Genomic DNA, 25,017 nt, shown 5'->3' with positions numbered 1-25,017 from the left:
TGCAGGCATGTAGCTGCATTTCCTGAGTCAAAGGTAAATGTCTATTTACTTCTGTTTCAATTTAATCTGGGCAAAGACTGAATCAATTCATCCTCAGGCTTTTTGTACTTGGCAATAGAAACTATATAACAAACTCTGTACAGGCAAAAAAGTTGCATGTGCAGATACAGATCTAAGTAGGGATTCTATCTTAGCAGATGACATGATAATAAGATAACACTGAATTGGAGATAGATCTGCAAAGGCAAAAGTTGTTAACAATATTGTAATTTTCAGTTGACCTTACAAACATGCTAATAGTTTCTCTCGTTTTTTTGCCTTACAGTTTATCCCCATCAAAGACTAACCAGAATTGCTTGTCTTGTTGTCTCTAATTCAGAGTAGCAAATAGGTGTTGCTTCAGTGTGTTAAAGTTCCTCAATCTTCTTTAAAAAGAAAACAAAATGACTAAAAGACCCCTATAGTCAATATCACCTTTGTAACCCAATGTTTTACTTATATAAGGTAGCCAAAGTGTTATTTGGGAGGAGGTGAGAGTATGGCTACCTTACTGGTCTTGTCTTAGAGTCAGTATATTTGGGTTCTCTTTGCTCCTGACCAGTGGCTCAGTTGACTTCACTGCTGTGTGCCTCAATTTCCCAATTAGACTGGAAAGCATTTTTGAGCTGTTCTTTGTCATCAATAAATATTACTAGGAACAGGATCAGGAGAAATATTTTGGAACCACAGCTCAGATTACAGCATGGTCTTCAAACCTCTGAATCACTTTTATACTGAATACTATTTTAAACTACCCACTATGTTTTGGTACTGGGAAGAAATGAGGTGCTATAAAGAAAAACTGCCCAGCGTGGTGTGATAGGAATGTAATTGACCATTTAACCACAAGTTCATATATCAGATGGAGGAGTTATTCACAGAGTTACATAAAACTGGCATAGCCATATTAGAGGTGAAGTACTGATGAGGAACTTGATAATGTAAGTCAGCTGTGAACTTAATTAAAGATCTTTTGGAATGGTAGCAAGTTGCAACATAAATCTACTGTTCTACAGAGGGTTCTTTTTTTTTTTTTTAATTTGCAGCCTTCATGAATTGGTTATGGTGTTGAGGTAGAATCATTGTATTGTTTTAGTATTGCCTGAGTACTCTTTTGCTAACAATAATCTGTTCCATTTTTATCGTAGTATTACTATGAACCCCCCAGATCCATGTTTATAGGTCTTCTCCATCTTGTGCAGTGGGACAGCCATAGCAGTACTCCTTACTATTTTTTTACCAAACCCCTATGGGCTGTGGGGGATTGGGTGAAAGGTGTGGCTGAGAGAGAACGTCCAGATGTCTTTCATACTCTACTCAGCATTGTGTACAAGGAAAAGAGAGTTTAGCCCTGGACCTCAAACTATAAACCTGAAGTGGAGATCTCCCTTTGTGGGGGGAAGAGAGGGAGCAGATGAGTCCAGGAATAGTCCTTGTTAGCATAGACTAATTTAGTCCAGGCCATTAGAAGTAGAAAATAGACTGGAGTGATGGGGTCAGAGCTGCAGCAGATGCACAGAACCTCTGGACAGCATCTTGGGGATTTTCTTTCATCTTTTCCATAAGGGTCTTCCCGTCCCTTCGTCCCATCCCAAAACAATGGCCAGAGGAGAAAAGTGTTTTTTCACTTGGAGAACTTAGAGGGAAAGTGGCACTTACACCTGACATGGTGTCACCAGCCCAGTGCTTATCAAGTGTCTCATGAGAGCTGGAGATACTGTTTCATCCATTCATTACCCCTGCTTTTTTTCTCCTGCCACACAAGATTCAGGCTTTTTGCCATCTAATATAATTTTTAGCTGTGTCATTTTATCATTTTTATGCTGTGGTTCCCCTGTAAGTGACATGCTTTTAAAAAACACATGAGGGAAGCCTATACTTTCTTTATCTACTCATGTAGTACTCAGGGCAGATGCTGGAGGTCAGGATGATGTAGAGGGCTATTATTAAGAAAAACTAAAGTCCTGGAAATGTGGATTTCTTTGAACTTCTTGTGAAGATATCTCTGATGGCTCAGGAGACTAGTACCACCTGAAGCACCGGTGAGCTTGAATTTTTTTTTGTGGCAGTAGAAGGGATTTGTGATAAGTTTTGTACTTTAACCTCTACCCCTTCAAGCAGTTATTCTTAGAGAAGAAGCTGTACCTTTATATAATTTTGACATTGCAGCTGAGGATTCCCATGTGTGCAAAGCTTTAGTGGATCTGAGAACAGAGTTCTTGAGGAGAGACAGCGAAAACTGAAAAGGAATGAGTAGTGGAGAATATTTCAGAGAGTATATGAAATTAGTTGGAAAGCAGATTCTGTTATTCTGTGAAGTACAAAACAGAAACTTGGGCCTTCAGGCCTATACTCTTGGATTACTTGAAAGTGCCAGAATTTGAGAAGGCAATATGTGGAAGATATGTTAGGTTTTCAGAACGTTCATCCCCACCAGGTGTGCTGCCTTAAAGATTTATCCACCTTTCCTGTGGAAAAATATAAACCCTGTCTATAACCATAATTTCTAACATACAACAGTAGTTTAGGGGCCATACAGCAACTGTAAAAGAATTGATAATGGAAGAGTTGTTACTTATATGAGACCTTTCCCAGATTTGGTCTTCAAGACTTTGGAGAAAATATTATGTTCTATAGGAGAAAATATATCAATTTTGTATTGCCTACCACAGTGCGCATTCTTAAATAGGTTTCCATTGCTGCTGCGTGGTCTGCATCTTGTTTTGAACAGTCAGTTTATTTAACATCTTTTATTGTTAACACTTAGATGATCTCTTGTGTTATGGTGCAACTATGTTAAACATAGGAATGGACAGTCTGTTGAAATAATTTGGCTGGTGCTAGATGTATGTAGGTATCATAAATTATTATACCCCTGCTAAATTGTAGAAAGTTCTGTAAAGTTTTTTATTACTATCCAAAGTTTTCTATTCTCTTATGCAAGATGAAGAGACTTACTATTTTTGCTAAGATGCTCGAGTGGCAACTACGCTAGTGACATCATAATAGCAACCACAGAAGTTTACAGTAGCACCTTACTTGACTCCAGCTTGTTATGAGTCATGACAGGCACCTATACACGTGACAGACCTCTGCTTTGACAAATGCTAATAAGAACATGTCGGAGCAGACTTAATTAATAGAGTATGCTGCAAGTCTACTGGAGCAGGCTAATTAGCGTGCTCCACCAGCCTCTGCATTGCATGTATTCAGTGTTCCCATGTTTCAAAATGGCGATGGGGGTGCTTTAACTAAAGGTAAATACACGTGGCAATGTAGGTGCTTTAAATTAATTAAATTGTAATTAATTAAAGTGCCCCCCCTCCACTGCAGAGCATGTGTATAGATGCCCAAAGTGTCTGCAATTTAATCATCTCTTTTCTCTGATTTAAATGCAAAGATAAAAGACTGATCGTGCACCTTGATATCATGGGCTTTTTATTAGTAGTTTGAGCCAGTGAAAAACCAATGCAAGGGAAACTTAGGTTGGTGTCTAGGAAGAACTTTCTGATTATGAAGGTGGTTAAGCATTGGAACAGGCTACCTAGAAAAGCTGTGGAATCTCTGTCATCCCTAGAAATTTTCAGGAGCAGGTTGGGCAGATATTTGGCTGGGATAGTTTAGCCAGGTATGATCATGCCTTGAGCAGGGGGCTGGACTAGAAGAGCTTCCAACCCTACTTTCCTGTCATCCTATATCATGGTATTATTCTGCCTCACAAAAACTGAAGGGTATCCATATTACTCAATAGAAATACACGTGCTGATGTCTTAATTATCTCCATTCAGATTGTATGTTGTGGGAAGGGAGCACATGGCAACAATAATTAACACATCAAATTGTTATTATGGGGACTTTCTCTTCCAAATATCTTTCTAAAAGGTTTAATGGAGATGAAATGCAGTTGCAGATACAGTTCCCTTCTTTCTGTTTCCAACAGTTTCTTAAAACGTGTTCCAACTGTGACATCAAATCATTTTGCAATTTTGCTTAAGATATTCAGAAGCCTGATTGTATAGTATGCAGAATAAGACTTGAATGGGGTGCATTTTACCCAGGCTTTATGTATTAGAGCCCCTGCAGAGCTGCTGTCCCCTCAGCATTTTTTTTACTACTACATTATACAGTTACTTTGGAAAATGATGTTTTACTTGTTTTCACTGTGTTCATTTCCATTGAAGAACAGATTATGCAAGATCAAGAAGGCCTATCTGCTATACCAAGGCATTCCCCCATGCAGTGGTTTTATTGTTAGTTATAAACCTCCTTCACCTTTGTGCCATTATTTTAAGTAAGGACTGGCTGTTTAGCCATATGGAACAGTTTGTCATATACACCTGTAAAGAGATTAAACATTTGCTGGGGAAATAAGGGTTTTCTTACATATTTTTGGTCTTTGAATGCACAATGTTTTGCTAAAATGACAAACTTTCATACTATATACATCATCCTACTGGCTACATTCCTCAATCATTCATTTCCTTTTTAGATATCTCTTGTACATGTAATGCATATATAAGTTTTGATATCATTTTCAATGCTAAGCAGTGGGGACACCTATCAGAAAAAAACCCACACACTTTCTTTTTGTTGGCTTTGTTTAACTGATGGTAAACTCATCATGGACTGCTTTTAGGATAATATGCGCAGGGCCGGCCCATCCTGTACTGTGAAACCTGTGGCTTCAGGTTGCCCCTCAACTGAGGGGGCCTCTTACATCCAGCCACTCCCCCCCACCCAGCTGCTGGCTTCACATTTGGCCGCTTGCTGCCACCACTGCCACCGGCTTCTTCGGTCGCTTGCCACACTTCCCTCCCCCCCCCCCGCTGTCACCAGCTTCTCCAGGGCAGGGGGCCCCAAAACTATTTCTTGCAGGGGACCCCAAAAATTGTGGGCTGGCTCTGAATATGCACCTTGCTTAGGGTGCCAGCAAAAGTCCTCTGCACCACTTAAACAACAGGCTTAGAAAACATTTAGGCTGGGCACAGACATTCAGAGAGGTTAGGGGGAGGTTAGATCAAGGTAAAAATGGCCACTTGGTCTAAGGTGAGTCAGGATGGCGGGCTAGTGGGGGTGGGTTGATGAGGGGGCAGGTGGGGTCTTGTGGGGTGGATTGGGGGTGTAGTGGGGGGCAGGTTGGGTCCACAGGGGGATTGGGGGAGATGGTTGGTGTCTACAGGGTCATAGGGGGGGTCAGGTGAGATCAACGAGGAGATTGGGGGATTAGCGGGGCAGATAGTGTCCTCAGGGGGATTTCAGGGGTCTAGGAGGGTTTGACAAGATCAGGTGGGAGGGCATGTGGGTCTGCAGGGGCAGGTTTGAGGGAGTGCAGGATGTGTCTTTCCCATTCTTCAGACCCAGGGGCTATTTTTAGCCCCCTGAGTCCCACTCCCCTCCCCCCCACCGGTGAACTTACCCCCATCCCTCCTGCCCCTCCCAACATCAGGAATTCATTCCTCAGCTCCCAGCATTGGCAAACTCTGATAAAACTGGCACAGCGAGGGAGCAGCTTGCAGGCTGGGGGTTTTGGTGGGTTGGACTAGGGACGGAGGGGCTGGCTGGTCCACTGGAGGGTTCCATCTGGAGGTGGGGTGAGCGGCTAGAAGGGCCAAAAAATAGCCTGGTGCTAGAGGGGTGGATAGGAAAAGCACAGCTTGGGCTGAGGCCAGCAGCTGGGCTTATTACCTCAGAGGCAGAGGTAACTTAAATCGAGTCGGTCATTTTTAGACCTGTCTAGCATTCGTGAAACTTCTATACAGTTTGCACGTAGATCAGCTGAACTAGGGATCTAAATGTAGGGTCTGCACCTGAGTGAACCAACTTAAATTGGGTGGCCAATTTAACATGCTATGACTTCCCTCTCCCCCCTCCCCAATGTGTGCATCCTTTATGGATATATGAAAAGATGCAAGTTAGTCTACCCACAACTCCCATTGAATTCTAAGGGAGTTACACAAGCGTGTCTTAGAGTAGACCTGGACATCATTCCTAATTAGTGAGTACATATGTTAGAGTCTACTGGGGTATGTATACATTATAGAAAGGCAGATTTAAACATCTGGCTAAAACTCATAGTAGAGAGAGAAAAAGACAGGATTTACATGCTGTGCAAAAATTTCCAGGTTTCATCTTCTCCTTATTCCCTTCTCCAGAAACTGCATTCATATTGGCAGTATTGAGTAATGAGGCCTTATTTCAAGTTTTCTTGTACTAATTCAGGCATAAAAACAGACTCAAATAAAGACAGGATATTAAGGTCTGATTTTTGGGTAGTGCTATGCACCTGTAATACACTTTGAAGTCCATGTAGATTGTGTGAGCTCAGCCCCTCTGGCTTAGTCAGTCCTCTATAGAGCAGGTGCTATTCAAACTAGGGGAAACCACTTCTGCAGCATTCACTGTTTCTTAAGATAAGGCTCCTTATCTCTCTTTGTGTACCTGTTTCGTTTTCTCTTTTTACTTGTTTTGCTATTATTTTAACTGGCTAGTTATTGGGGGAAGTGAAAAAATGACATCATGTAATAATGAAAATTTTTGATTGGTTTTCTTGCAAAATGGCTTTGATGGAAAATGCATGCCACAACATATGCAGAAATGAAATGTAGCAGCTTGTTGAAATTTACAAGTGATAATGCTGTGCGATTATCTCTCTACATTTTCTTTCTGTTCAGTGAATTAAGAGATGTTGGGTCTGAGGTTTTGTTAAATATGCTAGATTTTAAAGTATGTTGATTTGCTTAAAATATTCTTTTCTAGGTTTTGGACATAGTCAGGACAAGCGTTCGCACTGTTCTACAACGTGTCTGGAGGGTTTCGGACATTGAAAGTTTACATTTATACTGTATTTTTAACCGTGTGTTCAGTCGTTTGCTCTGGAGCCATGGCCAAGGCCTATGGAACTGTTTCTGTAATTCAGGGTAGGCCTAAATATATTTATTCTAATTTTTTTTAATAACTTTATAAGCACACACAGAGTTGGTAAAAATGTAATGCTTACTTTCATTCAAGAAATTATTATGTTATTTAGAACTGGTTTTAAAACAATCTAAGGTATGCGCAATTTGAAATGTAATAACATAGGTTAAGCATTTCAGTAATGGGTATGAACAGTTTGGATCCTATAATCATGCAAGCAGCTAAGCAAGCAATCTGATTTTCAGAAGTGCTGAACTGCAGTGGTTAAGTGAGAGCTTCTCAATACTCAGCACTTTTGAAATCAAACCACTCCTTTGGGTGCTCAGATTATGGCCTTCACATTAGGCGCCTGCTGAAAAAATTATGATTTGATTTATCTTGGTTTGGCCTTATTTATTTGATCCCTAGCATAAAGAGGGATAATTCAGTCAAGGGCTTGGCTGACATTACACTGCAAATGCACAGATGTATGGGTTACAACCAATAAAGCAGAATTTCTGAATGGCATTTTGTTTGCTCCTCACGCATACTTGAAATAATGGTGAAAATGTAAGTGAAAAGTAAAAAGTTGTGATGCAGACGTAATGAAATATTTATTTTGGTTGGAAAGAAAGTCTGTTTATTGGAAAATAATGTGCCATTTTTTAAAAATTTAATTACTCTGTTCTGAAACCTTACCCTGTTGTAGGAGGAGCTTTTGGGTATATATCAAAAAATAAAATGCCAAAGACCTTTTTTCCTCTCATAAAATAAAAGTGTAAATGTATGAATATATATCATATATAGAGTGCATTTAAGTTTCTCTGTAATTATATGCAGTGAATGATTAATAGGAAGTTTTTTGATTAGCTTACATGAGAGGATTCAGAAGCGATTTATTAAAAATGAACTTCAGCAAATATACATAGTATGATGGATTTCTTATGTACAAAAGGAATTAATATGTACTTTACATACAGTCATTTTTAGAGAATTCATGTAGTGCACTTATTTATGTAAGAAGGCTAGGAACAGATGTTGCATTTGTCCTGGGACATATTGTGTTTGTGTTTTTGTGCTGGAATGGAAAAGCTCCATGATTTTTGTGTATACACATCACCCTTCCAATTGGCTGAAGGTGCTACCACTTTTCTGCTTTTGATTTGGTGATGCGATCCCAAGGCAACCATTCAGATGCACTTTGATGTCCTAGGACCATCTATTGGCACATCTTAGTCCCATGACACTTTTTAGGGGTTGTCCTAGGACAATAAAACAATGGGCGTGGACATCTGAGTGATTTCACTTTGTCCCAGAATACAGTGGCTTCTTCCAGAGCAAATGCAATGTCTGTAGCCTAAGAAACCTTGTCTGTATGTCCAACACAGTGCAGAAAAAGAAAGAAGAAAAAAGTATGCTAAGACCAATAAACTCAGCATATTGAGAGTCTGTCCCCAAATATGGTCTGTTTATTTTATTTTAGGATTATTTCTCTAATTGACTAAGGTTTGGGGTTTTTTCCCCTATCATCTTATAAATTATATGAAGCTAATGGAACTATCCAGAGATTGATTTCTTTGTTAAACCAAAATCACCTCCAAAGGGATGCTTCTTAGTGTCAGTCATGTCTAGAAAACAACACCCATTAGGATTATATTAGCACTCTCCCACACCAGTGAATGTTTCAGAGTACGGTTAGCAAATGGCTGTATGTTACCAGCCTTAATTATGTCCTCCTTTTAGCTCCCTATGGAAGTATGGACTCTCTTCATCCCCAATACATTTCTGGAGTTGTGATTTCAGGTTCACTTAATTTCTTGTGTTGTGTAATATTAATATTTTAGTTAAATTGCTTTAAACAAGGTGGTGGGTTTGGATCTCTTGCTTTTAACATAATTTTTGTGGAAATCTTTCATTTCAGATTTTTTCTTTTCACCAAAAAAAGTTCCTTGTTTAAAAAAAAATTTATCGTCTTTACTTTTGAATGAGTTCAGGATCACAGTTCTTAAGCTAGCTGAATATTTCAGTCAAGAGCAGGATCTTTAATATAGGAATAGATTCTTTCATCTAGAACAAGATCTTCATCTGTGAAATTCAGCTGCCTCAGGAGTTGAACTAAATTTCAGATTCTGTTCCTTCTAAAATAAGTTGTTTTGTGACAGATCCTATCTAAAAAGATGTATAAAACCTCTATGCTGTATGGCTGTTAAAATTTCCTACCTACCTAGGCTGAGTTTTATTTAGGGTGGTATGTGTGTGTGTAAGTCTCTTTTCCTTGCTATGTAGATCCAGTTCACACACACATTACATTCAAGCAGGAACGGGGGGCTCTTTTCTTAGGAAATGTAGTATTTTCATTTTTCCTGAAGATCCTGATACTTATATTCCCTTGTGTGAAGGAGAAGTCAATAGCCACTTTATCACTTAAGAAGTTCCATATATATGTACAGGCATTTCTCTATTTACAGTGTTTTGAGTTACAACATTTTGCACTTACAACATTTATAAATTGACAACCTGTTTCAACTTTATAACATCAGTTTTGACTTTACAATGCTTGATCCAACACCATGCCACGCCATGCCACACCAGTGAACAAGCTGGCTGCGTCACCCATCTCCCTGGAGAACATCTGTCCAAACTTCCTTGGACACTTTCTTTAAGAAAGCAGACAAGACAAGACTCCAGAAAACCCTGCAGCCAAGACTCCTGAGAAGACTCCAGCCAAGAGCCCTTCAAAAAGTCCAGCAAAGACGCCTCAAAGAAATCATTCCAAATCAATATGATAGCTATTTACAATATAAATACATTAATGTATCTATATTACTCACCTATAATTGATTGAGTACAAAATTCTGGGTTATTTTTCTGTGAAAATAAAGTATTGGGCCTTGGTTCAGGAACCAATCCCACATTTATAATATTGTTCCCTATGGGAAAATTGGTTCTGAGTTGCAACGTTTTGACTTAAGACACGGTTTCCAGGAACCAATTGTGTCATAAGTCCGAGGACTGCCTGTACATGTGTGTGTGTGTGCGCACCCATATATATAATCTCTTGGATTTCTTGTTAATGTTGAAAATCTTATTATGTTACGTTGAGGCTCATAAGATATCACCGTGGCCATAAATCATATTTAAACTGAGTCCACATATTCTACTCCATTGAAAACATCACATGCAAGTGGGGGAAATGGTCCAAAAACTCAACACATGAAATCAGGCATTTCTCAAAGGATTTTGAAGCTTTATTTATGTAACCTAAGGAGTAATCTCCATATCTCATGGATCTGCAAGTAGTGGAGTACCCAGAACCCACGCTTTGCAGATCCATCAAATCTTCTTGTCCAGGGTAATGTTTTATGAATCCTATTTTATGCTCTTTCTTATGCTGCTAGAGAAGAGAACATTTTCCATTAGAACATATGCTTCATGCTGGCGAATGTGCTGTACCTTAAAATCAATTAGTTATACACAGACATATCTTAGATTCTACTTGTCTGATTTCTAGTTCATGCACCAATGTCACAGTTCTCAAATCTTCTATTTTGGGGATAATCTTGACCATACTAATGCCCAAGTAGAGCTATGTGTCTTGGCTGGGCTGAGAACCTGCTTTCTCAATATTGTTTGAAAATGGGTGGAAGAATTAAAAGTGAAAAGCTTTTGTTTACCTTCCTATTGAAAATCAGAAACCAAACATAGCATTTTGAAAATGTATATTCACTTGCTATATGTAGCTTTTGCTATTTTCTTCATACTTAATATCATGGTCTTCTGAAATGTATATATAGCATCATAATACTTTCACTTATTTATTTCTTTGACATCACATTAGAGAGTATTCTCATAGTAGTTTGTTAAAAATAAATCAGTATTTTGTGTATTTTGTGTTGTAAAATACCGTTTAAAATTATCTGGCAGTAAATCTTTATGTGCTGAACCTAAACAATGGCCCTATAAAAGCTTTAGGGGACATAATGAATGAAAAATGGCTTGTGCGCATTTTCAGATATGAAGATTAACTTCTTAATTTGTATTTTATATTCCCACCATCTGTCTGTATTTGGGTTAAATAACATATGCCTTTTCCTGTAAACAGGCAAGGTCATGCTTTTTTCTCTTGCTCCTCCATTACTAAATATGATGTACAGCAATAAAGCTCTTAGATTGCCATTTGTGACAGAAAGCATGAAGTCATGTCTGTTTCCATGCCAACAGGAGCTCTTGGGAAACCATATTCAGTAGAAGCATGGAGGCGGTGACTCCTGAGCAACTCCAGTGTTGTCAGCGAATAGTGCAGCTTTGTAAACACTGCCTGCTAGTGGTGTACAAGTATTCAACAGATTCAAGAGGATCTATGACTGGATTTAGCCCCAGTTGGGATGATACCAGGTATATGCTTCTGTATTTATCTCCCTAACTTTCAGTTATGTGAAAAATAGCGGACCTTATGATCAGATTTTGTGCTACACAGCGACATTCCCTTCTGTGCCTAGGGAAAAGCAACAGAACTCGTTCATGATTTGTGCAGCACAGAGGACAAGTGTATCATAGTTCCTATCGTTATAACCTTGGTAGTGTGGTTATGAAATCAAATAATTATTTTTCCTGATTTAAGGAGGGTCTTACTATACAGAATTATTTCAAACTATCTCAGTAAAATCTTATTTGGTTAATGCCTCAAATAGCCAGGGTAAGAAGGGCACTCAGTCCTTAACTGAAACTTTCCTTTCTTTCCATTCTCAGATATCTCAAAGTCACTGATTCCTGATTTGTGTTCTTAGAGGTCCCTAATATATATTATGCTTCTTGCTTCACAATCATTATGAGATCCCACAGGAGCCTAGCTCCAGCCTGTGGTCAGGTAAGTGCCATCTGATTTACTGTATTGCACAGTTTTGCAAAGTTGACTTCTGAAAACTGCAGATGTAAAAGGTTATATTTATTTAAAGAGTATTATTATTAAAGAGTAAATATATATACACATATATTTAAAACCTTGCAAAACAGCACCATATAGTAAAAAAACAAAAACAAAACTATTTTGGCACTTACCAATTCCCCATAGACTGGTTTCGTTCTTCAGCTGAGTAGCACCATGGTTATAATACGATCAGTACATGTCTTACTGAAACGTCCCTATAATAGGAGCCAATGGTTTGTGACTTAATGGTCCTAAACTGAAGAATGAAGGGTGAGTTTCAAGTTAGCTGGGCACTGAAAGGTCCTTTTACCCTGGCAATTTGAAGGTTTGGTTAGTTTATGTAAGAAAAGATTGAATGGGTCTTTGCAAAGACAGTGTTTGTTCCTTAAAGCATTAATGTATTAATAACATGTACAGATACACCCTTTATATTTCTTATTAGACTAGTTTACGATGTAATCACTTGAACAAACTCTTAAAATAGTTCTTTGATATCTGCTGTTGTCATGTGAATGTTGAGGGGCTTTGACATAATTTAATACAAGCTTGAAACAAGTTGCTTGATCACAGCAAAGGTAGAGGTAATTTAGCTACAAAACAAACTATATGCGATATTAACTTATACATGACCTCTGTCAGTAGAATGCTAAATTCATATGAATTGGGAAAGACAGAAAAGTTGAGCTTGAAGGTATTCTCACTTCCACTGTCAATAGTAAAGAACTCTTTTTTTTTTCCCCCCCATCAGAATCAAACACAAGCAGTGAAACAAATCAAGTCACTTGAAAATACTGAAGCAAGCATCCGTGTCTTGCCAAAGAAATTGAAAACAATGATGTAGGGATAATTTTTCCAGCTCAGTTTTTTGTGCGTCTGAAGTCCAAAGGCAGTTTATTCCTCAAGTTCAAACATGAGCAAATTTTGAGTCCTCAATTCTAGATAACAAAGACACTGATTTAGGTCTTTAAGTGTAGTCGTCATGAAAACTGTTGTTGATTTAAAAACCACAACAATCTGCATTTATCTTCACAAATGTTACATTTATAGTGCAACTGGTTTAATTCTTTAGCTAACCCTTATATTTTGGTTTTATAGAAACGGCTTATTTTCTGTATGAGAAACTCGTATTTAAGGTGGGTTTGCCTGTATTGATCCAGCCAATCCTAAAATAGACAAGTTATTTTCTTTAAAAAGGTATAATTGCTATGCAGTTTCACCTTGTGCCTGGATCCATATTTTTAAGATGTCCAGAAAACTGTATAAAAGCATTTCCCTTTCTTTTTTATTATTGTGATGATAGAGCAAAACCCTGTAAAGTACAGCATCTGGTCAGGGTATAGTTTAGAGCTGTCTTTGACATACAGCATGCACATAGTTTCATAATTTTGTAAAGTTTCATTTGTATAGCTCTGGTGAGCTTTCTGAAGCAGAAAACTATTTTTAGTTTCCTGTTTGATGTAATTTTGGCACATTTGTCAAATAGCTGCATCTCTATTTAAAATTAATTATTTGTACAGGGAGTGAGAGAAGTTTGATGAAAGTAGTACCATGATCTCTCATTTTTGGCAGTTCATACAAGTGCAAGTCCAAGAACTATTTTTACTTTTCTTGGTGGGGAAAATACAATAATTCATTTACATTTGTTGCGTAAAAAAAGCTCAGGCACTTTAAAATGAAATTTGAAATGTTGTAGGAAGGAAAAAATAATCATATTTTTTTCCTCCTAATCGGGAGACCTAAATCTCTTAAAACAACCTTTAAAAGGACAAAAGCAGCTCATCTTTGAATCATTACATATTCACCTCTCCCACAAATGAAGAAACATGGCAAGGGCTGCCAAATAATCAGGGATCAGTTGCACTGAATACCGCATCAGAATTTATCCAGCTTTTTGCTCTTTGTCAAGAATCACTGAGCCTAATTCTGAGAGAGAGTATCTTCAGGTCAGCAACTATAAAGATGTGCTCATCATTGCACAATATCAGGCTTTTCAAATGCTGCAAAATGCTGCCCTGGAAATAATAGCTTTGCTCAGGGCCTAAACTAAACAAACATTTACAGTTATTAGACATCTCATGTTTCTCATTTAAGAATCCTGATCTGCTCCTATCCACATGATTTAGTAGGATCAATCTTTGTTTTTTCAGTGTCTTCATTTGTCATTAATCAGTATTATCTGGAAAAATGAAACAATTTTTAAGCACTAAACTACGTAATATGTGGTATGTGTAATTAATATAGCACTGCATCTTGCTCATTATGGACTTTTGATTTAATCTGAATGTTGTTTTGCACACTTTTATTGTGGTCATCTAATGACTCCTGCAACTAATTGTGGGAACTGTTAATAGGATACAAGCTTAAGAATGAATATTAGACGACTTGTGATTATTTTATTTGTAGTATTTTATGAAATACAGGTTAGAAATTATTACAGGTCACATTTTTTTAATGGAGTCATGAATTACTGGTGAAGCAGTAGGTTGCAAAAGTCCTACGTGTCTGCATTACTTGGATAGTAGGGGTAGCATGACCACTTTAAAAATGGTTGGAAAACAGTCCAGTGATTAAAAAAAGAAACTAAGGACCTGTTTACATGCCTCCAACACTGCTAGGGAATACAACTATGAAAATGTGTCCGGTCCACTTGCTTCCACTCCTCATGTTCGAAATGATAAAAAAATGCAATGTGACTGCTGTTAAAGTAGTTTTGGGCATGTGCCTTAAATAAGTTTAGGACTGAGACCCTGATAGTGGTTGTGTGTGCATACCAGCCAGTGATCACATTCCATTTTTTCAGGCTATAGTACGTGCAGATTGGGCATGCTGCATGTCCCTCCGATGCTCCCTAGTATGGTTAGAGGCAGTGCAAACGTGTCCTGGGGCTAAAGATTCCTCTGTTTTTACCTTGGCCCTGCTATTGACATCCTCTATGAGTTTTTACAGGTCAGTTAAACACTATCTACTTCATTTTATATATATATTTAAACTGGGTAAAGAAATACTATTATAAGTGTGATCTTTGGGTGAAAGGTTAATAATAACTTTTGATGATAGTTTGCTTGTGAGGTGTGCTTTTTATACGAGGTCTGTTGATTGCCAGAATGTTACCATGTTTAGTATTATGAGAAATCAATGGCAAGATATTTGATTGACTCGTAGTATGCTCTTGTTTTGCCTAGGTTGTGTATTGATCTTAAAATCATTTCCTTTATCATCTGAGGTAAAGGCCTGTTGCACAGTACTCTGTTTAAGCAGTACATAAAGTCTCAAATACCAAGGTTATTATGCATGGCACATGAATAACTAACTCCTTTGCCCTTGAGTCTTACATTGCCAGTTAAATTCTTCTATTATTTTTTGTAATCATTCTAGGTATTTACTGCCAGGACCTTCACAGTTCATCATGAAAGTGCCATCCTCCAACTTTAGCTGCAGTTCATCTGGAATGCCTCGCTCTAATGTTCTGTTTACACCCAGATATAACCACTTGTGAAATGAAGAGAAAGTTGCCATGCTTTTACTGGCATTCCATTCTTTTTGCCAATATAAATTTGTGATGGTGCTAAGCATAAGCACTCATATATTTACTATAGTATATAAGACAACAGTTAGCTGAAAACCTACTGTTAAAGCTTAACCTTTCTGGAAATGTAATAAACCTTATTAAGTTGTTTACACAAATATGTGAATGTCTAGATCTTGCTAGGTTTATAAGTAACTCCTTCCTACTAGAAATGTTATTTTTGCTGCAGAATATATAAAATGAAATTGATCTTGGGGATCCTATTACAGCATTAGGTTATTTTATAGGTATAGTATCTTTGGACTTGAAATATTATTTATTGTAAAGAATACTGTTTATTCTCTCATAGACACATTGATCCTTTATCAAGATAGACTATAAAAAGCCTGCTGTAGAACAGTAAAACAGATGAAGCCAGTAAATATAAATAGTCTGATAATTTCTGTAGTACATTTTAAAAAACTGTAAAAAGTGTTTCAAGTATGCAAATATCTTTTTATTTCCCTATAAAATTCACTATTTCAGCAATGATGATGCTTTGCAGGAAGGACATGGTAAAGTATCTTTTAGCTTAAGTGAAGACAGTCCAGCATGCACACATTTAAAAATATCAGTTGTGGCATATAGCATCTGGTTGGATCCTTGTAATAAATCAGAGAGCAATGGTGGTTATCAGATACTCCCTCATGCTATTTGTGTCTTGTGTCTTTCAGTTTCATTTGAGACCAAGCAATCATCTCCAGCTCAAAAAAGAGCCGTGTATATATTTGCTGTGCAAGTGATAAAGCAGATATGTTTTCAGAAGCACTGCAGTGCCATCTAAAGTATTTTGGTTTCCTTTTATTTTTTTGAGAGTTCCACTATATATTGTAGAGCATGTCCTCTAACAGACAGTACTTTCTAGGCATATTGAAACTGTAAGAAAATAGCTGATGTCATAAATTAGATTTCTGTTGTTTAGAGTCAGCTTTCCAGGCCTACCTGTATGAAGCAGTAAGAGCCTAACGTAGTTATAAGTGAGATCCTGAAAGTACAGTTGATCAGAGTTTCTTGATATCCATGTTTGTCCCATTTTGCAACACCTTATTTTGGCCCTATCTATATATATAGATAGATATAGTCAGGTAGCATATACCATATATATGGTAGATAATGAATTAACCCAGTTCATATTCATTAACCACTAGATCAGTTCCTGTTACCAGCCAAATGTCTTTTCATTTGTTGATGAACATGACTATATATATATTTTCCCCTAGTTCTCAATATTTTATTTTTAATAAAAAGGTGGAGTCCATCCCACAGATGTCAGAGGGTACAGGCCTTTCTCTGAGAGAATTTTTTTAAACTTTGTGCATTGCTTACCAAATAGGGAATTTTGGTATCTCTGCTTTTGTCTGCCCAAGCTATATAGCTGCAAGATGACTATTCCCTAGATATTTTTGAAAAAATGTACTGTGCTTTTAAAGTTTGACTGCAGTGTTGATCACACGTAGACAGTTTTGCTAGTCTGGCAGAATCCTTTCCCCTCCCATGTTAATACTGGTTTAGTCATACAACATGATCTCATCAGTTCACTTGATGTATCTCCTTGTAGTATACAATGATGACTGCTGATAAGTCAAATTACATATGATTACCTGTAAGACCTAATAAAATCCTTCCCTTCTGGAAGTGCAGTGGTCTCTGCAATATACTGCTTTTGGTCACATGGGAAAGATAGCTTCTAACTTTGGACTGTTGCCACAGGTTGGAGCTGTTTTTGAATTGGTATCCTCAAGACCCAAGGTGGAGACCATGGCAGTCTCCTTACCTTACTCTGCCAGCAGTAGGGCATTATGTATGGCTGTACAGTGTTGGATAGACAGTAAAATCTCCATTATCTGGCATAACGGAGTGGGGAAAGCTAAGTGCCAGTAATGTAAAAATGCCGGTTATCTAAAAATACCAGAGCCAGAGCGGGGAGGCTTGCGTGCAGTGGTGGTGGTAGCACAGGGTGTTGGATGGTGGTAACGTGGAGGGGTTGCACACAGCTTGCATGCAGCAGCAGCATGGGGTGGTGGATGGCAGCGGCAGTGGTTACACATGGCGGCATGGCGTGGTGGGTGGTGGCAGCACGGTGCTGGTTAATAGAGTATGCTGGCTAGTAAAATGCCAGAAAACAGGGATTTTACTGTACATAAAAATATCCTGGATACATTGAGGATGTATCTACTGATTTGTTTAAAGTTTCCCAAATCTGGTTTAGTTTCTAGCTGATTGTGGTTTCATTTGTTCATGTTTCTGATGAGCTTTGGCACACTTCATTCATTTGTTGGCACACTTACAGGTATTTTAATAATTATTAAACTAGTGTGGCAGAGAAATAATTCTAAATACCTTTCACCTCTTCAGAAGGTATAGATATGTCTGCATGGCACTGTACCTAAAACTGCAGTAGGCAACACAGTTAAAACCTGGCTCCATATGGTAGCATAACTAGGACCCATAAACTCCTTCATGAAATGCTCCCTCCCCTCTGGCAGGACCTTACATGCATTTCCAAACTGTACTACAGTCTTGAACATGAACTGAGGGAAGAAAGCCATTGTTGTATTGTAGATGGACCTCATATGTAGAACAATTGATTGCATCAAGGCTAGTTACATATACATTACAACATATACAACATTGCAAATGATAAGTCAGATAGGATGGCAAGTTTCTCTAGCCGTAGCATACAACGTGTGTGTTTTTAGATTAACACAGTGTTTCTAAGGCTGTGGGATGCCTCCCCTCACTGCCATCCCATCTCTGTGAAGGTTTGAGAACAAGGGCACTGAAGGCAGCTGTAACTGCATGAGCCTGGATCTATCCTGACCCCCCTCCCTCCCAGGGCATTTCTGAGAGGATACTAACAGCTGCCCCAATACAGAGACTGCTTTATCTTCCTTTTTTTAAGGTAAAGCTATTAATTTGGCTCAGTCCAATTGTGTAAGGGGAAGAGGCAGTAATCATCATAAACTGTGAATCTTATTTTTTGCGAAGTCCTGTTTGCAGCCACGTATCCTGAAAAGTGAGGGAGAGATTATTATCCTGCTTTTAAATCTTGAATAAAAGCTGGTACCTAGATAAAATTTGACTTTTTACGTGAAATTTGGGTTTAGCATTAAAGAATCATTTTATTGTTAGAGCAGATTGGAAACTTGCCTCAGGTCCTTTAAGGTAGAGAGAAGCTGCAGGTGACCAGCGAGGGGCTGGCTGTGGAGGCCTCCTAGGCAAGTTTCCAGACTTTGGGATGGTGTTTCCACCACTGACATAGTTGGTGTTCTTCACAGATGTTTTCTTGTGCTTTTATACAGAGCTGCAGCTTACCTGGTAACAAAAGCTCTTTTTTTAAACTATAAGCTGCAGCAGCATCGTGCAGTATGTGGGTTAGGAAGTGGTGGGATTTCTGTCTCTTCTGGCATCACAAAAGATGCCTGTGTCAGGACTGCAATGATCTGCCCTCCCTTTGAAAATAAAAGTAATGGCCAGGAAACTGATAACAAATCAGCACACTGAATGGATTTTCAGTTTGGTAGGACAGCAGATGTTTTAAAAGAGCCTGAAATGGTGTGGGTTTATTCACATCTAGGTGTATAAATGTGTGTATATGCTGCCTCCTTAACCAAAAGCACTCGCAACTCTCAGGTGACTGGAGCTCAGGTGCTTGAGGGCAGACTCTCCACATGCAGTCCATTCTCACTGTGTTCAAGCATAGTCACTTGTGCACCCTAGGCTTCACTTGAAGGACTGTTTCTGAAAAGATCTGTCAAATATTGGAACTAATCTGGAAACTGGGTTCCACTCTCTTCTACTGATTTCTCATACTGCGCTAGTGTAAAAAATTATTTCACTCTAAGGCAAGACAGACACCTGTAGGGCTGCAATTCAGAAAGACCAATTGCACAAACTTAAAAAGATTTCTCACTTTATTTGTGGTGAGAAGCAATTCTTACCCTGTGAACATTTACCCTGATGGCACCTGCTCTTGCAGCCTTTACAGGGGAAAAATTTCCACTGAAATCTTTGGGAGTGTTGTTTTGCTCAGATTGCAAAATTGGCTTCCTGACTGAAAAAGGGTACTGTTTTCCTTCACAGAAAGCTGCTGGTACAGATCTGTTATTCATTTGAGTGTTCTAAATAACGCACTATGTGATGCATGCCCAGTAATATTTTTCCTCTTACAAGAAAGTACGTACAAAACTGCTTCTATAATTCTTGGTAACAAGCTTAAGAGGCCAAATGCAAAGGCAGAAGATACTATTTTTAAATTACTACTTTGTCTAGGTAATGTTAAAAAAGAAACATCACTCACTGCACCTAATAATGATACCCACTTGGTGGACTTTGGCCTTAGGGATAATGTTCTGTCTGGAAAGGAATTTCTTGTCTTCATTATAGGAAAATTATAGTCTCTACTATGGCAGTTACTTTTCTGTCTAGGAAAATCTACTGCTGGAATCTGATGAATGAGTTTATCTGAATGATTTCTTAGTTGGGCTAGGACTGGGATAAGTTCCTTTTTAAACAGCAAGGTCTATATTGAATGTACATTTTATGTTTCTATCTTTTATATCTCAAGACTGGCACTTAGATGCCATTTAATGTTGGTGTTAGCAAATATTCACCTTTACTACTGCATTTTGCATGAAGTATTGCAAATGTATTCCCATTTCCAGACAAAGTTCATTTCTGGATAAGTCTGTATTCATGGGAATATTTTTCACTTTCACATTTGCTAATATTTTTATTGTAGCTGTTCTATAAGAATATTTTCATGCCATCATTGTTTTACACCAAGGTTCTTGTTTGTGGGCCAGCCTTTTTGGCAGGACTGCCATAAATTAGCCTTGTACAGTTTTTGAGTACTATTCCAATCTCCTTCCCCTGTCCAATCTACTACTCCACTTTCTGCTCCCTGCCCTGTGCTCTCTACCTGCTGTTTCTCTGTTTTCTGCTCCATGCCCTATCTGCCACTGTGCTGCCTGTCCCATGACACTTGTGCTACTACTGCTGCAGGTTGGCCTTCCTGGTGTAGGAGTCACTCTGTATCAAGTCTTTCTACCATTTAACTCCACTGTAAGCTTCCAAAATAGGGCTTTTATTGAGACCTAACTGGAGCATATGCTGAACTTTGGCCTCAGCTCAGGGTTGAATTTCACTATAGTTAAATGTAAGCAGGTGATTACAGGTGAATGTTCCTGAAACATGAAGAGTTTGGCCTTTCTGTCCTGTAGCCAGATGCTATAATTAAATACCTATCATGGTAAGTGATGCAGTTGGGAGATACAGGTATTCATCAACCCTAGGAAGTAGTGTACTGAAATCAGTATTGCTTTCGCTGTTTCCTTCACCAAAGGGCAGGACCAGGCTCTACTTGTGAGGTGGTATAACTGGTGCTTCTTCATGCACTGCTCTTACATGTAGAGCAAAAAGGCGATGTTCTCTGAAGAGAATTTTTAAATCACTGCTAATGTTTGTAATAATTTTTAATGAAAGGGTTTGACAGAGCGGTATCAGGGCTTATCTAGTACCTGCTCACATAGTTACAGTCCCTATCGAGCAGCCTGGGCTTACTGTATTCCTGGCTCACAAAGGGTCCATTCCACTGAGCAAGAGAGCACCACCCTTCAGACTCTAGGTTCTTTAGAGCAAGGACTGTCCTTTTACTCTAATTTTATACAGCACCTAATACAAATAGTCCTCCATCCTTTTGGGGCCTGGACTTGTTATTGTGGCATGTGCAATAAATAATAACAATCTAAACTAGTCTGTAAAGCACTTTAGATATTTTTGATTATTTTTAGCCTGCTTCCAGCTGTGTAGAGCAAAACATCATACGTTGTTGATGAAATGGACTCTGATAGATCCCAGAGTGATTAGTCTGTGTTCTACAGCAGCTTATGCCTGCACAATAGTCTGTTACCCCAAAATCTTAGCCCTGTTAAGAGTTAAACTAAGAGCTGCCATTGGAAGAGGTGGAGACATGTAGGCAAGTGACACGCACCTGCTTTCTCCTCTGTTGTGCATTAGTCAAACAGCTGGGTACAAGAGAGGGAGAGGTGCTTATAGACCAGCCAGGTCCAATTTTAATAGGTGCTGAGCACCCTCAACTTTCATTCTCTATCAGAAACAGCATTGTGCTTGCAGTCAAAACCTGTTACATCTATATGTATACTATAACACAAAACTGAAAATGCAAGTGGCATTCATTTATGCTCAACGTTAGACCCTCATATCCACCAGCCCCTACAACGTGTTGAAAACTAGCTTGGTATCTGTACTACACTGAGCAGCACAGGTGAGCAGTGGGCACTTCTGGAAGGAAACCCCACAGGGGAATATCGTTTTCCTCTGCCCGTAGCTGCTGTCCTCCCTATCAACCTTGTTTACTTCCGTCAGTCAGGCAGCAGCAGAGTGGCATTCTGCAGTGCTGGATGATTTGAAGGCTCATTTTTGCTGCCTCCTCTGGGCTTTCTCTTGTGCAGTAGAGTAAATTCTTGTTTGAAACAATTGCCTGGGATTAGAACCTTGCCCTCTCTTGCATTTTGATCTTGAGAACGACAGTGCCTGAAGCAAAGGGTGCAGTTACACGTTACACTTAGACTATACTAAGGGCATTTAAAATGCAGCTATTTACATGTTAAAACCTATTTAACTCATGCTAAGTGCCCCCCATGAGTGTCTCAAAGTTGTACCACTTTAGTTGAAGGTTAACTCTGGGCCATGCCGACAAGCTCGTGTTAAGGTAACTTCAGTCTGCTCCACAGAAGTTTGCAGTTCTTGAGCATCCCAGAGTGTACAGCCACACCCTGTTCCCCTCTTCCCAAAAAGCAGGGACAGAGCTGAGGTGCTATGGTTCCTAGCCATACCCCTCAATGGTAAATAAGAGCTGTGCAGGCAAGAAACAGTATTAACTAAGGCTGTACAAAGCTTCGGGTGCTGATTCAATTCAGAGAAGATTCAGCCCAATTTGGTGGCTGAATCTCCAAATCCAAATTGAATGAGACCAATTAAAAGGCCCGAATCAACTCATAGCTCTCCGAATTGATTTGGAAAAGGTTTGGAGAGCTTTCGATTGCTGCCACAGGGAGCTGAACCTGGACACCATGCTGGTAAGTAGGGGGTGGGGGAGGGGAGGCTGGAGGAGGGGGAGAGGACCATGGGGGGACTTCTGCCAGGCCCCATCCCGTGCCTGCTCCCTCAGCCCACCTAAGTGCCCCCTGACCCCTGCCCGCTCTCCCAGCCCCCTCGCCCATGACTCCCCCACCCAGCTCCAGCTCCTGACTCTTTTTTCTTTTTTTAAAAAGCCCACACTCACCGACTGCTGCCAGGTGGGGCGAGGGGGGGGGGTGATCCCCGCTGTCCTGCAGTTGCCCATACTGCATGGGGCATTCTGTCACAACCCTCCTGACCCCCACCCACTCTCCCAGGTTCCCCCATGGCTGCCTGCCCATCCCAGCTTCCGACCATTAAAAACAAAACAAGAAACAAACTATGGACTCGCCGGCTGCTGCAGTGGCCTTTGGACTTCTGGGGCTGGTGACAGAGCCCCCCATGCAGCGGGGGGCAGTGGAGATCGCCCCCCGCCTGGCAAGAGCTGGTGAGTGGGGGCTTTTTTTGAAAGAGCCAGGAGCTGGGAGAGTGGGAAGGGGCAGCCATTGAGAGCAGGTGGGGGATGGGGGAGATTCAGCCAATTTAGCTGCGGTCAAATCTCCAAATCAGATTTGGCTGAATCAATTCGGAACGGTGATTCGAATCACTGAATCAAATCACTGGCCCCCGAATCGGCTGAATCTGAATCCAAAGCGAATACTAGTGGCTTCGCATAGGCCTAGTATTAACCCCAAGTGTATGGCTGTTCATAGCACATTCTAACTTTAACACTGCTTAACTTTCTGCAGATTTAGTGTGGTCTGTGTAAGGTAACTTCACCCCAAAATCTTAACTAATAAAATGTAGGGAACTTGACCAAAGCATCCTATGATTTAAGTTGTTAGATAGCTATCAGTTTCCACAACCAAAGACCCCTAGAAAGTTTACATTTGCATCTGAAAACTATGACCTGGTGAAGTTCATAATAATTTAGTACCAGTGTTGGTATTATATGCCTGGTTACATGTCATCCTTGAGATTGGCGGCTACTTGTTTCATAAGTGGGAATGTCAGCAGCAGTGCTGTATCCTAAAATACCATATTTGGGTAAAATGCACCAAAGTCTTTGTGTGGCATGTGTCAAGTTTGGAGTTGCACGGGTATTTCCACTCTTACCAGCCACTCTTCCAGCATACCTCAAGCCCTCCCTTCATCTTGAAAGCATGACCCTATGAAGGCAAGCAAGCTGATGCCAATGCAACTCCCTCCTTCTTTCCTCAGCTTTGTTTATACCTCTGGTAGCTATGCCCTTAACTCCACTGGTATGCTACTGAAAGTTTGGCCATGGCCCTAAGTGTCTGTCTGCTCTGTACAAGCACAAGCAAGCCCTGATGGTAACTGTGTATTTTTGAGCAAACAGTATAAAATACTAACATTCTTTATACCTACGTATTAACAGGCTACAGGCATTTTGTTTGTTCAAGGCTTTAAAATTTTCAGAATATTTTGGCTATTTGGTATGATATAGGACAGCACAGATAGCACTAAACTTTCTTTACTGAAGTATAAACATTTGCAGATATTGTTTCTCAGCCTGGTCAGTGTATGCTAGCAGTTTGCACATGCTGTAACTTCCTAATATTAACTGGTTTGTTGCAAATTTGTATTTGAGGATAAGGATAATAGCAATGAGTTTGCTAATATGAATCAGTATTCAGACTATTCCCGTGTGCTTTCCTGTCTGTATTTTTAATGCAAATATTGTTGCAGAGAATATGCTTGAAATGTCAACACAATATGTAATTAACATAGTTTGTCATGCCCCTGCATGTGATATATATATAGGCAGCTTATTTCAGTTACTCAGATATGTATTATAATAATAATGAAAAAACTTGGTTAACATTAGAAAGCTGTGGTATGTAATCAGACAGTTACTTTTGTTTTACTAACACATTGTTTTAGCAATGGAAAAAGCTTGGCTCCCAATTAAGCTTTCAGGATGATGGGATATATTTCACAGTAATTTTCTTCTTCTATACTGACTGCAACAACACTATGGGGATAACTTTACTGGCTATTAAAGTCAAGTCAAGTAAATAAAATTGGTATACACTTTTGTTTTAGTTGGGTGTAATATAACCTGTTCTAAAATTCTAAAAGGACAGTTGTATATCTTTTTTTTTTTTTGTATCAAGGATTATAGCAACACCCAGTAGTGCTAATATAGCTAAGGTTGTGTCAGCATTTCTATTATTTAGGAGTTTTTAACTTACCTAGGTTGCAGTTTAGCACACAAGATCCAATAGGAAGTACAATACTTCTACTGTAATCATTTAAACAACAATAAAATTAAGTATTCTTAAATTATGCTGCTGTGGTTTTCTTTTAAAAAGGGCTGTTCAGTCAGGCTGTGTGTGTGTGTGTGTGTGTGTGTGTGTGTGTGTGCAGGAAAATGCACTCGTCATTCAAAATCAATGTTGATTTCTTGCATAATATTTGGTAAGCCATT

General features: G+C 39.2%; 1 protein-coding gene across 13 annotated transcripts in view; it reads left to right on the top strand.

The window, feature by feature from the left end:
• The window catches only part of TTLL7 (tubulin tyrosine ligase like 7), a 131,782-nt gene extending 106,916 nt beyond the window's left edge, over positions 1–24,866 (top strand). For 6 of the 13 annotated variants that reach the window (XM_090048362.1, XM_090048358.1, XM_090048360.1 and 3 more), the window contains 3 exons: positions 6,796–6,956; positions 11,155–11,328; positions 15,236–24,866. In XM_090048362.1, the coding sequence (XP_089904488.1) occupies positions 6,796–6,956; positions 11,155–11,328; positions 15,236–15,356 (456 nt within the window). In that variant the 3' untranslated portion in view covers positions 15,357–24,866. Of the gene's footprint in view, positions 1–6,795; positions 6,957–11,154; positions 11,329–11,682; positions 11,801–12,955; positions 12,994–14,660; positions 14,807–15,235 lie in introns of all 13 variants that reach the window. The other 7 variants (XR_016442487.1, XR_016442490.1, XR_016442486.1 and 4 more) reach the window with 7 other exon arrangements.
• The last annotated feature ends 151 nt before the right edge of the window (positions 24,867–25,017 follow it).

This window comes from Crocodylus siamensis, chromosome 5 (genome assembly GCF_052110815.1).
Source record: "Crocodylus siamensis isolate JL-2025a chromosome 5, ASM5211081v1, whole genome shotgun sequence".
In the NCBI taxonomy this organism is placed as follows: domain Eukaryota; kingdom Metazoa; phylum Chordata; order Crocodylia; family Crocodylidae; genus Crocodylus; species Crocodylus siamensis.
Note: the sequence above shows the minus strand (reverse complement) of the source record. Positions and strands in the feature narration are given on the sequence as shown.